Genomic DNA, 14,034 nt, shown 5'->3' with positions numbered 1-14,034 from the left:
AATCTGGTTTCTTTGGTTAGTAGAAATAATCTGCCAGTAAAACATAGTATGCTGTGAACTTTACTTAATTCATATACATATAAACTATCTTTGCTTTTTTTTCCTGCAGTCTTTACCATAGCATGACAGTTGTACAGTTGACTTGAATTTCATCTCAAGGAATGTGCCTTTCTGCAAAACATAATCCCACCCTAATAGTTTGCTACTCATTTTACAGCTGGCATCCCTCGTTCGGTTTTAAAAGATTGGCGAAAAGTCAAGAAGTTGAAGCAAACTGGGGAATCCTTTTTACAGGATGACTCCTGCTGTGAGATAGGGCCTAATTTACAAAAGTGCCGAGAATGTAGACTTATACGTAGTAAAAAAGGAGAAGAACCGGCTCATTCGCCAGTATTTTGTAGATTTTATTACTTTAGACGGTAAGTGAAATTGGGAGGATATTTTTATTTTTAGAAATTGTACTATTCTGAGTCCATTGTAGATGTGGAAGTGAGTTTCCATGTTAAGGAAGAATATTAAACACTTTAATGCTAAGTTTTAACAGTAACTGTAGAATTGTTACATCCCATATGACCATTCTTTTGAAAGAATTTTTTTTAATGAGAAAATGTTTACACTTTTTTTAATCAAAAATAATGGGAAACAGTATTTTAATTTAACTTACTTGTTGGAAAGGCAGAATTACAGAGGAGTAAGTAAAGAGCAAGAGAAGCCTCTGGTCTTTTGATTCACTCCCCCAAATGACCTCAGTGGCCAGAACTGGACTAAGCCAAATCCAGGAGTCTGATACTTCATCATCTGGTTCACATAGGTGGCAGGCACCCAAGCACTTGGGCCGGCTTCTACTGCTTTCTCAGGGAGCTGGCTTGGAAGTGAAGCAGCCAGGACATATGAAATGCTGGCACTGCAGGGAATGGCTTTAGCAGCTATGCCACAGCACCTGTTCCACCATGTAGTTTTTTATTGAAGCATTTTTAAGATTTGTATAAAGCCACTTAAAATTATTACCTAATATTACTATTATTAGTATTACTTAGTACTTTTAGAAAGCCGTTGCTTTGGGAACCATATTCCATTAAGGAGTGCCATTCATGTCCTGACTACTATACTTCCCATCCATTTCGTTCCTGATGTACCTTGAAAGCTAGCAAGTGATTGCTTAAGTACTTTAGTTGCTACCATCTACATGGGTGCCCCAAATAGAGTTCCTGACTTCCAGGTGGCCCAGCCCTGGCTGTTGGCAGGCATTTGGGAACTGAACCACTTTGTGTGTATGTGTCTGTCTCTCCTCTCCACAACCCCACCTTTCAAATTAAATGAATAATCTTAAAAAGATAATTGGAGGCCTGGCATGGTGGCTCAATAGGCTAATCCTCCACTTGCCAGCAACATGTGTGGACACCAATTCCTGTCCAGGTGGTTTACTTCCAGTACAGCTTCTTGCTTAGGGACTGAAAAAACTGGAGCATGGCTCAAGCCCCTGATCCCTGTACGCAGGTGGGAGACCCAGAAGGAACTCCTGGCTTTGGATCATCTTGGCTGTAGCTGTTGTGACCACTTGGGAAGTGAACCCATGGATGGAAGATCTCTGTCTTGTCTCCAATTCTCTCTGTAAATCTGCCTTTTAAATAAAAATAAATCCTTCTTAAAAAATAGTTGAGCCAAATGCTCAGTAGAGCATAATTTATATGTTGCTTCTAGTTTTTAATCCATCTCTGTTGATTCGTTCCTGGTTAAGCTACAGCTAAACTTGTCTCATGCATATACTTTGAGTGCTAAAGGACAGAATGTCATATGTATAGTCCTTAATGTGCAGCTATACATATTATATTAAACACTTTAATTAATTTCATCTTTAAAAGAAGTTGAGACATTTTATTCTAGTAAATATACCATATTAGTGGCCCAGGAATGACCTTCAAAAAATTAGTATTGGTAGAACAGACCAAGTTCTTTATTTCTTCCTTGTCATAGTCTTTGTGGACTTCAGAGAACAGTTATAGAAATAAATAGTTAAAAGCATGTAAAATGAATTTAAAAAGGATGGATGCAAAAGAAAAATTGATTTAAGGAAGTATAGGTAAAATTTGAAGGAAAGAAAAGTTTACATAAAGATAACACAAGTAAGATTGTAACAAAATGTTATAGTAAAAGGACAAAAACAGTTTAAATAGAAAAGGGAAATGATAAAAATATAAATGGGGATAAAATAAGTTAGAAAAAAAGTGCACTATTTTTTATGAGGAATATCAAACATTCCCTGAGAGTAAAGACAGTAAATATGAGTTGGTTGGAAAATAACCAGCAGTGAGTGGATGAGGGAGGTCCTGCCTCCCATTTGCCCTAGCGTTCTCTGAAGCTGAGTGTGAGCACATTAAATGGATTTAATAAACAGGTGCTTCATTCTTGTTTGTCTATATCACTTGAATGAAGTATTTTAATTAATGAAAGTGTCTCATTATTTTAAGCCTACCAGTAAAAATCCTAAAATGGTTTAGTTCATTTTCAACATTAATAATTCCTGCCTTTAAGTTACATAAAAATATCATTCTCTGAATTATACTGGTACCACATTTTTATTCTTTTTGCTCATCAAATGTTTAGACATTTTTTTCATTTGATTGCATTTTAATGATTAAATAATTGGAAACTCTTGAAATAACCCCAAGTTAGTGCTAATTATTTGTATTGCATCTATGAGACTCTTACAAAATAATTAAAATATGTGGGAACTACCCCATTTAAGTTTTTAAAAATGATTCTGTGATTCATAATAACTTAAATCTACTGCTTTTATGTTTTAATGTTTCAGATTGTCATTTAGTAAAAATGGAGTGGTTAGAATAGATGGTTTTTCTTCTCCTGACCAATATGATGATGAAGCTATGAGTTTATGGACACATGAAAATTATGAAGACGATGAACTAGACTTGGAAACTTCTAAGTATATCTTGGATATAATAGGTGATAAGTTCTGTCAGTTAGTAACATCTGAAAAAACAGCTTTGTCCTGGGTGAAGAAGGATGGTAAGGAAATAAAACATACATTTTACAAATTTTATTTTAAGAAATTTTCTTTTGAAGTATGTTTAATTTGTGGAAGAAATCCCAGTTCTTACCTAGTCTTGATTTTTAATTGTAATAATGGTATCTTTTTGTGTACAAATGCAACTATGCTTGAGCTTATTAATATTTCTTTTGAGGTTGAAGTTAGTGGATTAAACTTTTATGATATCATGATACTGTTTTGCCATTAAAACATCAACCATAATTATAAGATTGTTTGGGGTGCAACTGTGTGAATCTTATCATTTACTATGCAAGGAGATTCAGTCTCATTTGCTTGTATTTGACTCTTAAGGTTACTCTTCATATTAACTACACAAACTTTTATAAATCTCTGAATATTAGGTCTGTTATGTAGGGAAGATAAGTTTCATAGGTTTGTTGGAAAGTAACTGTTAATTTTATTTGCTCATGTAAGGCACTGATATTACCTAAGTATATAGCTGCTCTAAATATTAACTGCTTTTCCTTCCCTTCCCTAAAATCAGTAGTTTAAATCCAGAGAACATTTGGTATTGACAGTAAACATTTTTATGGTTATGTGCTGCTATGTACAGTTGGTGAAGACCAAAGATGTCAGAAGACGTACTGCAGTGCATAAGTATTACCTCTTGAAAGAAAGAATTGTTCAGCCCAAAAATGTTAAAAGTGCCAAGCTTGAGAAATCCTGTTGTAAATGTAGGCCATTTTAAATGCATGGCGGAACATGTATTTTCCTTTCCGTTACTGTTTTCTCTGCATTTCAGCAAAAATTGCCTGGAAAAGAGCAGTGAGAGGAGTCCGGGAGATGTGTGATGCATGTGAAGCAACATTGTTTAACATTCATTGGGTTTGCCAAAAATGTGGATTTGTGGTTTGCTTGGATTGTTACAAGGCCAAAGAGAGGAAGAGTTCTAGAGGTTTGTTTTAAGATTTGTATGTTTATTATATATTTGAAAGTCAAAGAGTTACAGAAAATGAGAGATCTTCCATCCATTGTTTTACTACTCAAGTGATTGCAGCAGCTAGGGCTGGGTCTCCATGGAGGTAGCAGTGGTCCAAGTTGTTGAGCCATCTTCCTCTGCTTTCCCAAACAAATTAGGAAGGAGCTGGATTGGTATTTGGGCCAGTGCTGTGGGATGCCAGTAGTGAAAATGGTGTGTTAATGTGCTGTGCTACAGTACCAGCCCATGTAAATATAAATATATTACATACAATTTTGTTATTTTGATTTTTTTTGACAGCATAGAGACACATTTTTCATTGACTGAATAAGTTCCCTGTTAAATAGTAAAGGCAAGACCAAGTCAGAATCAGGAGTCTAGAACACAGTTCAGGAATTCAGCATGGGTGACAGGTTCTCAAGTACAGCCATCATCTGCTATCTCTCAGGCTGCAGGGCAGCAGGAAGTTAGATTGGAAGCAAAGGGGTGAGGATCCACCCTGGCTCTGGTACGCAATGCAGGTGTCTCGAGTGATGGGACTATATCATATTCTCCCGTAAAGTTTGTAGTGTTTTTGTTTGTTTTTTAAGATTTGTTTACTTTTATTGGAAAGGGAGATTTACAGAGAGAAGGAGAGAGAGAGAGAGAGAGAGAGAGATCTTCCTTCTGCTGATTCACTCCACAGGTGGCTGCAACAGCCGAGTAGAGTAGATCCTAAGCCAGAAAATTTTTCCAGGTCTCCCACGTGCTAGTGCAGGGTCCCAAGGCTTTGGGCAATCATTGACTGCTTTCCCATGCCACAATCAGGGAGCTGGTTGGGAAGTAGGGCTGCCAGGATTAGAACTGGTGCATGCAAGGCGAGGACTTTAGCCACTAGGCTACCACATAGGGCCCTAAAGTTTGTTTTTAAGAGAAAGAAAGAGTAATCAAAATTTAGTTGGTAGATTTTCTGAAATTTACCTTCATCTGTAACTTTTAACCTGATGATTGCCAGATACCTTTCCATATCAGGCAGATAGGTTCTCAGTATAGTCCGCATTTAGGTTTTTACTGATTTATTTGAAAGGCACAGAAAGAGATTTTCTCATCCTCTGGCTCACTCCCAAATGCTCAAAAATGTTGGGCTGAGCCAGGAGCCAGGAATTCAACCCAGGTGTCCCTTGGAGTTGACAAAGATCCAAACACCCGAACCAGCACTTGTGGCATCCAGGGTATATATTAACAGGAAACTATATTTCGGAGCAGAATTAAAACCAACTTTGGGCCGTTTTCAACTGCTTTTCCTGGCCACCAGCAGGGAGCTGGATGGAAGGTGGAGCAGCCAGGGTACAAAATGGCGCCCACGTGGAATCCCAGCAGATACAAGGCAAGGATTTATCCATAGGCTATCACACTGGGCCCAACTTATTTTACTTGTATTTGAAAGGCAGAGTTACATAGAGAAGGAAACAGAAGGTTCAATCTTCCATCTACTGGTACCTCAATTCTAGGAACTGAAACTTGGACCTAGCCTGTCTGAGGCCTGTCGTGGCTTTACCTTGGTTCCCCTTGTTGCAGCAAGGGAAGGGAAGCTCTCATTACAGAAGCCAAACTTAACAATCAGTTTAACAATTTATCAGTCAGCATTATTCTAACATTATTTATCCTATGTTCTAATTGCCATTACTTACACAATCCTTTACTAATTGCTATCTCTTAACACCTACATGTTTGTTTTGATTACTTTATTACTAAGTTACTTATTTAATGCTATCCCTTGACCTTAATCTGTTTCTTAATACTACTCCCTGATACTATTTATTACTACCATAGTACTATTTGCCTACTGCATAACATACTATTTTCTTGATTCATCTACCATTCAGAACACTTTATTACTACTTAGGTAGCTCTTTAGTTCCACAGTCTCAACACAGGGAGGTGGAACAAAAATGGAGCAGCCAGGACTCAAACTGGCATCTGTCAGGGCTACCAGCACCATAAACCTGTTCATTCAAGTCATAAACATAAGCCACATTTGAATATTTCATCTAGTATGAACTGATTTTTCTAAATATCCATCAGTAAAGGTGAAGTAAAAGCCATCAGGAATATTCTGCCTCTGTCAATGTTTATCCCTCAGAGCTCATTGTTTATGAGGAGAAAATTTTTGTATCTTTGGAGCTGTTCTCAACACATACTTATTTTAAAAGATCATTTATTTATTATTCATTCATTCATTTATTTGAAGGAAGGAGAAACAATTCTGGGCTCAGCACAGTAGCCTAGTGGCTAATGTCCTCACCTTACATGCACTTGAATCTCATGTGGGCGCCGGTTCTAATCCCTGGAGCCCCACTCCCTATCCAGCTCCCTGAATGTGGAATGGGAAAGCAGGACAACCCAAAGCCTTGCACCTTGCACCTGCATGGGAGACCTGGAAAAAGCTCCTGGCTTCAGATCTGCTCAGCCCTGGCCATTGTGGCCCCTTAGGGAGTGAACCAGCAGATTTCCATCTTCCTCTCTGTCTCTCCTCCTCTCTGTATATTTGACTTTTCAATAAAAATTTTTTAAAAATGTCTTTCATACAGTAGTTCATTCACCAGATAGCTGCTACAGGTTCAGATGAAAATCAGGGGCCCCATTGTGGTCTTCTATGTGGGAATAGGTGTCCACGCACCTTTGGCATCTTCCGTTTTCCCAGAGTATTAGCAGGGAGCTGGATCATAAGTGGAGCAGCCAGCACACAAACTAGCTTCTACATGGGATACCAGCCTTACAGGCAATAGCTTGACTGCAGCATTGGTCCTTAGAACTATCATTTTCAATATTTAGGGAAAGTAGTACCGAAAATGTCCTCCACCTTTTTTTTAATTTCTGCTGAATATAATACATTTTATAAAGGAAGTAGTTAAGTGTGTGTCAGAAGTATTTCAACAAAATTTAGGACAGTATTGGAAATGTCCAATGCTGAAGCTTATTTGTTGAGGGTTATGTTCTAATAAAATGCGTAGGATATGAATCATGTTGTCATTTTGAGTAAATATTGGGGCATCCATTTGGTTCATTAGTTAAAGTCCCCTGTGTCCCCCTTTAGAGAGCCTACATTCATCAGGGCTGAGATTTGCCTTGGCTCCTCGTTACAGCTTCTGCTGATGCAGGGTATGTTCAGCTTAGTGAGAATTCCAGTTGTTGGGTTCCTACTATCAACTCAGGTTGAGCTCCCTGTACCTGACTTCATCCTGGTCCTGCCAAAGCAGGCATTTGGAACTAAGCTACTGGATAGGAGTTTGCATACTCTCTTTCTTTTTCCCTCTGCCCTTAAATATGTAAATAAATTCTAAAACCATGACAAATACTTAATGATAAACCATTTAATGCTTCACAACAATAAATGTCATTTTAATTAGACTGTGTTTTTCAAAACAGTATTTAGGTTCAGGGGTGGGGAATTTTTTCCTATGAGTTGGAATATTTTTATAGCTGCATTTGTGAACTCCTCAAAATTTTTTATTTTTTTAGTTTTAGTAATGGTTACCTAGCTCAGAGGGATGCACACCTATGTGAGCTTCTGATTAGGGTGGGGAGGATCAGGGAGTAGAAGAAAGTAAGTGAGTTAAGTGTTTCAGTTTTTTGTTCCCTCAGGGGTTAAGAAGGGACCACTTCCTTGCTGTAAACATGTATCTGCACCCAGGGATGGGGAGCGGTCTTCTGATAACAGCTTAGATGCGCTAATGTGGGGAAATATTCCAAGGGTGTTACTTTAGTGGTTTTCATAGTTCTGAGGCATTGTTGATCTTATTGCACCAGGGTAGACAATGTCGAGGTCTGTTGGCTGACTTAGGTTTGCTTTAGTGTATCCACTGCCTCAGACACTTTCTGGAAAACTTAGGAGAGTTTTCCAACTTGTTCTGTTTTCCATCCTCTGGTGAATCACTCAATGTTCTCTACAGGCCCAGATGATCCAGTTGTCATGTCTTTTCATGTGCTTTTGGGTGTGTGCTTCATTACATGAGCATCAGCAACTGAAGAGGCCCAGTCCTGATGCATGCACTCCAAGGTCAAACCACATGTATCTTGTGGTTTTCCGTGAGGATCGGGTTTAAGTCTAGTGGTCTAGCTGGGAATTCCCCCAGGAAACTTCTGCTGGGGTGACCTCAGACTTTTGTGTACACCAGCTGGTTTAGGGTCAGGTTTGTTCCATTCCCTGCACGAACCAACACATGTACCAGTGGATGCAGCTGCCTACTCAGTTCTACTTCCAACCCAATCTTTCACACCAACTAGCAGATGCTACAGCCAGGATCCCTCAGCTTATCCCACCTCAGGCCTGACCAGCAGGTGCTGCTACTTAGGGCAGTCCCAAATAACCCTCCAGATCCATGCCCAGCCCCAGTTTTTGTACATGCTGGCAGGTGCTACAGCCTAGCCTGGCTGAGCACACACCCCATCCTTGCTTTCCAGTGCTCCAGCTATGGACTATCCCAACACAGTCTGTCTCCATACCTGTCCCACACGCATGCTGAGGGGTGCCACAGACTTGTTTTATCCAATTTGTCCCCAACCCCAGTTCTTGCACCCACCATTGGGAGCCCAGTAGGAGAGTCCCTAGATTTCTGCCTATGAGGCCCACTCCCAACCCTAGGTGTTAGACTTGCAAGTGGGTACTGCGGCCCAGCTTGACATGGCCTGCTCCTAGTCCCAGCTCTCTGGCAGATGCTGCAGTGTAGACCACCCTGGCCTACCCCTGGGCTCCACAAAGTTATAAGTTTAAAATTAGCCTGCTTCCTTAGATGTTGATAGAGTTTGACAGCAAAGGACATTCCTCTCCTCTCCTTTCCCTGCTGCAACACAAGAGTTTAAAAAAAAATCGAAACATGTATCTCACCCACTTTCCTCTATTCCTCGCCTCTCCCTATCAGAGGCTTACTTGAATATGCTTTCCTCTTATCTATGTAATCTTTAAGTTACAAAGAATTGCCCAACTATTGATGTATTGAATTTTTATTCCTACCTGCAACCACATTACCAGTACTATACCAGGTGATTTGGGGGTCCTTGGTAGTTGAACCATGAATGAGTCACCAGTACCTTTGCTACTGAGATAACTAATACCTCACTCTTTCTGACTATACAATGTGCTTAAGAGATACAGTGTGCTTAAGAAAGAGACCTAAGCAAATGTGGTATCCTATCTGAGTATACCCAGCTTTGTTGCTGTGCACTACATACATAAATATTTCTATGTAATTTTTTAAAGATTTATTTTACTTTTATTGCAAAGTCACATATACAGAGAGGACGATCTTCCATCTGATGATTCACTCCCCAAGTGGCCACAGCAGCTGGTGCTGTGCAGATCCAAAGCCAGGAGCCAGTAACTTCCTCCAGGTCTCCCACACAGGTGCAGGGTCCCAAGGCTTTGGGGCATCCTTGACTGCTTTCCCAGGCCACAAGCAGAGAGCTGGATGGGAAGCAGGGCCGCCGGGATTAGAACTGACACCCATATGGGATCTTGGCACTTTCAAGGCGAGGACTTTAGCTAATGGCCACCGTGCTGGGCCCTGTTACTATGTATTTATGTAAAATGTTCAAACCATAATAAAAAATGCATTTGAGGAAGTGACATCCTTAAAACTGTAAAAATGTTTTGGTAATTTCAGTTATTATTTAACTGTATTATAACATTTTATGAAAAATTTTATATTCCTTTTTCCTGATTCTACTTTCTTTACCAAATTTTAAAAGTTAATTATATTTTGTTATATTACTTGCATATAGGCATAAGCCACAATGAAGCTTTGTTTAAGATAAGATATAACATTTATGGTAACAAAAATAATTGTGTTACTTCTTGATTTATTACATAATGTTATTCATTTTGAAAGTATATTAATCACATTATTATTCTATGAAATGCAGCCTTACCTTAAGTTTTATTTTGTAGTCATTTTATTTGTAGGGTATTTGGATGGCAGAATAATGGAGGGAAGAAAGGAAACAGTGGAGAGAGAGAGAATCTCACATCTTTGATTTCCTCCCCTCCTTTAATGTCCTCACTAATTAGGGGCTGGGTAAGGTTGAAGTCAAGAGCAAATGTCTACATCCAGGTCTTCACATGGGTGGCAGGAGCTCAAATCCTTGAACCATCACTTGCAGTTTTCCAGGCATATTAGAAGAGAGCAGGATTGGGAGTAGAGTAGTCAGAACTGAAAATTGCACTCTGATGTTGGATGCAGGGTCCCAAGCAGCAGTTTAATGTGCACCACAGTGCCCACCCCTATGTAATCTTGTTTCATTGTTAAGTACTGTAATAAGCCCACAATAGATTTAATGCATAACTTTGGATATTGTTAATAAATATAAGTGTCCAACTTATATTTAACTCATGTCAGTAGTTGTAAAACATTTACAAATAACTGTTGGTTTTGGCAAGGAAAATCAGAGCTTTAAGAGAATCACTTTTAGACTGAATCAGAATTTTTTTTAATCTAAAGTTTTTGTGAAACATTTGAATTTTTCTATACCGAGTTTATTAAGCTTTGCAAATACATTTTGAAACCCTTATAGCTGCATCTTAAGTAGTTGTCCATGCCACTAAATCTATAAAGTTTCCCTGAAGCCATCGTGTTGACTTTTTTCTTACGAATAATATGCTTCATACTAAAGTTTAATATGTTTACAGTTTAGGTATGAAGCCTTGTTTGAAGGCAACAATCGCAGCAATAACTTGCACATGCTTCATGACAGTTTCTCTACATGTCTTCGAAGTATAAAAGGAAAATAACTTGGTAGTAGCCTCTAATTTGTGTCAGCGTTCTATGAGCAGGCACATACCCTGCTTGGAACAGAAAATACGTAAGAGATTAAAAAAAAAGTAGCTATAAGGAAGCTAGTCTTAGAGAGAATACAGATGATTAAACGTTAAAGGATTGTAGACATTGTACTAGTGAAGGTTATTATATCCACTTTGTGTAGCTATTTTTATAAAACATAGAATGGTGTAACTTTTTTAAAGAACCAAATATTTGAAACCCATCATTAACATTTTAATTTAACTATTCTTCATGTGTTAAACTGTCAATTTGATTACAGCAAAGCTATATATGGCTTTATACATATATAAAACATTGTATATTATCTTACAGATAAAGAACTATATGCTTGGATGAAGTGTGTGAAGGGACAGCCTCATGATCATAAACATCTAATGCCAACTCAAATTATTCCTGGTTCTGGTAAGTATAAATACATATTGTTTGCTTGGTACACAAAGTCTTACTTGCTTCATAATAAAGAAACACTTAAATGAGCAGATTATCTAGGAAGTTTAACAGAATGTTGAGGTAAGATTGACTAATCAAATTGTGTTGCTTAGTTACTTTAAGTTACATATGTGTTAAAGGAAGAAAGACAAGCCATCATGGAACCATTTTATTTAGTTGGTTTTTATTTGAAAGGCAGACTTACAGAGAGATCAAGAGAAGGGAGAGAGAAAACGCACTACCTGCTGGCCCAACAGCCAGAGCTGGGCTGGTCCAAAGCTGAGAGCCAGGAGATTCCTCCATATCTCTCAATGAGTGCAGAGACCAAGACGTTTGGCTCACTACTGCCTTCCCAGGCTGTTAGCATGGAACTAGATGAGAAGTGGAGCAGCTGGGATCCCGTTCATATGGGATGCTGGCACCACAGATTGAGATTTAGCTGGTCCTGCTACTACACTGGCCATGGAATTATTTTTAAAGAGATAAAGTAGAATGTAATGAGAAAGCCTATAATGACATTTGTGAATATGATTTTCTAACAACAAAAAGAAAAATAAGCAAATTTGGTGATCAGTTCTGTGATTGTTTTAAAAAATAGTATGGAAAAGAAAATTTAAAAGGTACAAGGAAACCCTCTCCTAATTTAGAAACAAGATTTTTTAAAAAAATGTATAGTTGTAACAACTAGTATAATCTTTTATTAATGTACTACCCCATCTTATTTTGTAGTTTTGACAGATCTTCTAGATGCCATGCACATTCTTAGGGAAAAATATGGTATTAAATCCCATTGTCATTGTACTAACAAACAGAATTTACAAGGTGGAAATTTTCCTGCAATGAATGGTGTATCTCAAGTGAGTAAAAGTTTCTAATTATTCAAATAAAATTTTTGGTTAAATTAATAAACATTGATACTTGAAATTCAACTTGGGACTTGTGTTTTATGAGTTACATTTTTTATGTTACTGTGTATATTCCTAATAACTTTTTCGCTCTGAATCTTGAAGAACTAATGGTAAAAGATTCACTTGTTTGGCCCTTGTAGGTTTTACAGAATGTTCTTAATCACAGTAGTAAAATATCTCTGTGTGTGCCGGAGTCTGAGCAGCAGAATATTCCTGAGAAGTCTGAGGCTAGTGGTAACAGCAGCCCAAGGAGTGACGTCAGCACAGAGAGCAAGTTAACACCTCCAGAGTCCCAGTCACCACTGCACTGGTTAGCAGATCTTGCAGAACAAAAAGCCAGGGAAGAAAAAAAAGGTAAATATGGCAAGATACGTAAGTGCATACTAGAGGATTATAGTTTAACGAAATACTATTAGTCTTTTTTACTTGAATGACATTTACATCCAATAAAAACAGTTGTGTGCTCATTAGTAACTTGCCTTCCTATGACTGCATTAAAGTTAATCATTTGTTGATGAGCATTTAAATAAAAATGAGCAGTGCATTAGATTTGTAACTTGCCTTTATTTTCTACTTTTTTCTACTATAGCATTTTGTATTTGTGACAGGTACAAAACCAACTACACCAACTACATGTGTTAAGATATCAAGAAAACTTTTTATGTTTTTTAAACCATTTCTCCATTTTAAGGCTTTGACTCATCCTGTGGTTTGTCCTCAGGTGAATCAGTCACTATTGCTATTGATCTTCTGTAATGTGTAGGGCGGTAGTTTTCTTTGTACTTCAGCACTGTGCTTAATTGCTAATATTTTGTGAAATGTTTTGCTTCAGAAAACAAAGATTTTGACCTTGATAAACAAATTAAAGAAGGGCGAGAACAAGACATCTCTGATTCTCCAAATGGCAGAACATCATCTCCTGTGTCTCAGAGTAATGAACAAGGTTCAACTCTGCGGGATTTGTTGACCACAACAGCTGGCAAATTACGTGTGGGCTCCACAGACGCTGGCATTGCCTTTGCTCCAGTGTATTCAATGGGAACTGCAGTAAGCATGATAGCAGATTTTCTATTTTCATATACAGCTTACATGTAGGTGAATTTAGACTTTACTGGCTGTGAACTAACTAGTAAATAATTACATTTGAAATCAAACAGTGGGGCCTTAATTGTGACATATTAAGTTGAGCCGCTGCCTGCAATGCTTGCATTCCATATGGTTTGAGATGTGGCTTTTGCACTTCCAATTCCACTCCCTGCTAATATACCTGGGAAGGCAACAGGATGGCTCAAGTCCTTGGACCCCACTATCCACTGGGCAGACCCCGAGGGAGCTCCTGGCTCTTAGCTTCACACCACCTCAGCTCCAATTGTTGAGGCCACTTAGAGAGTGATCCAGCATTAAAGATCGGTCTCTGCCTCTGTAACTCTGCCTGTCAAATGGACAAATCTTTAAAAAAGAAGAATCAAATCAAATTTGTTGGGCTGGTGATGTGGTGCCTCAGGTGAAGCTACTGCCTGTTGTACTGACATCTCATACTAGTAAAGGTTCAACTCCTGCTTGCTTTGCTTCTGATTCTAGCCTCCTGCTAATATCCATTGGGAAATACGAGATAATGATCCAAGTAATTGAGTCCCTGCAACCCACATGGGAAGTCTGTATTGGTTTTTCCTGAATCCAGCCTGACTGTTGTATGCATTTGAGAAGTAAATCAGTAATGGAATATCTGGCTTTTTCTGTCTTTCCCCACTGTTGTTCTGTGTGTGTGGCTTTGAAGTAAATAGATTTTCTAAAAGCAAAGTTTCCTTATTCAGCTAATACAACTGCATGTTTGTTAATGAGGTATATTGTAATTTTCTTTTTTTTCTTTCTGTGCTAGTGGCAAATCAGTTT

The 14,034-nt window shown here is 38.3% G+C and overlaps 1 protein-coding gene across 1 annotated transcript in view; it reads left to right on the top strand.

Annotated features, from left to right (window-relative positions):
• Nucleotides 1-14,034, top strand: part of JMJD1C (jumonji domain containing 1C) — a 173,104-nt gene that overhangs the window by 143,280 nt on the left and 15,790 nt on the right. Inside the window, exons 12-18 of the mRNA XM_040976042.1 lie at nucleotides 218-419; nucleotides 2,813-3,027; nucleotides 3,813-3,965; nucleotides 11,117-11,206; nucleotides 11,963-12,090; nucleotides 12,282-12,495; nucleotides 12,974-13,188. Of these exons, the coding sequence (XP_040831976.1) occupies nucleotides 218-419; nucleotides 2,813-3,027; nucleotides 3,813-3,965; nucleotides 11,117-11,206; nucleotides 11,963-12,090; nucleotides 12,282-12,495; nucleotides 12,974-13,188 (1,217 nt within the window). The remainder of the gene's footprint in view (nucleotides 1-217; nucleotides 420-2,812; nucleotides 3,028-3,812; nucleotides 3,966-11,116; nucleotides 11,207-11,962; nucleotides 12,091-12,281; nucleotides 12,496-12,973; nucleotides 13,189-14,034) is intronic.

The sequence above is a fragment of the Ochotona curzoniae genome, unplaced genomic scaffold, assembly GCF_017591425.1.
Source record: "Ochotona curzoniae isolate NIBS_2020 unplaced genomic scaffold, NIBS_Ocur_1.0 contig_2692, whole genome shotgun sequence".
Lineage (NCBI taxonomy): Eukaryota > Metazoa > Chordata > Mammalia > Lagomorpha > Ochotonidae > Ochotona > Ochotona curzoniae.
The sequence above is the reverse complement of the archived record's forward strand: the minus strand, read 5'-3'. Positions and strand labels throughout refer to the sequence as shown.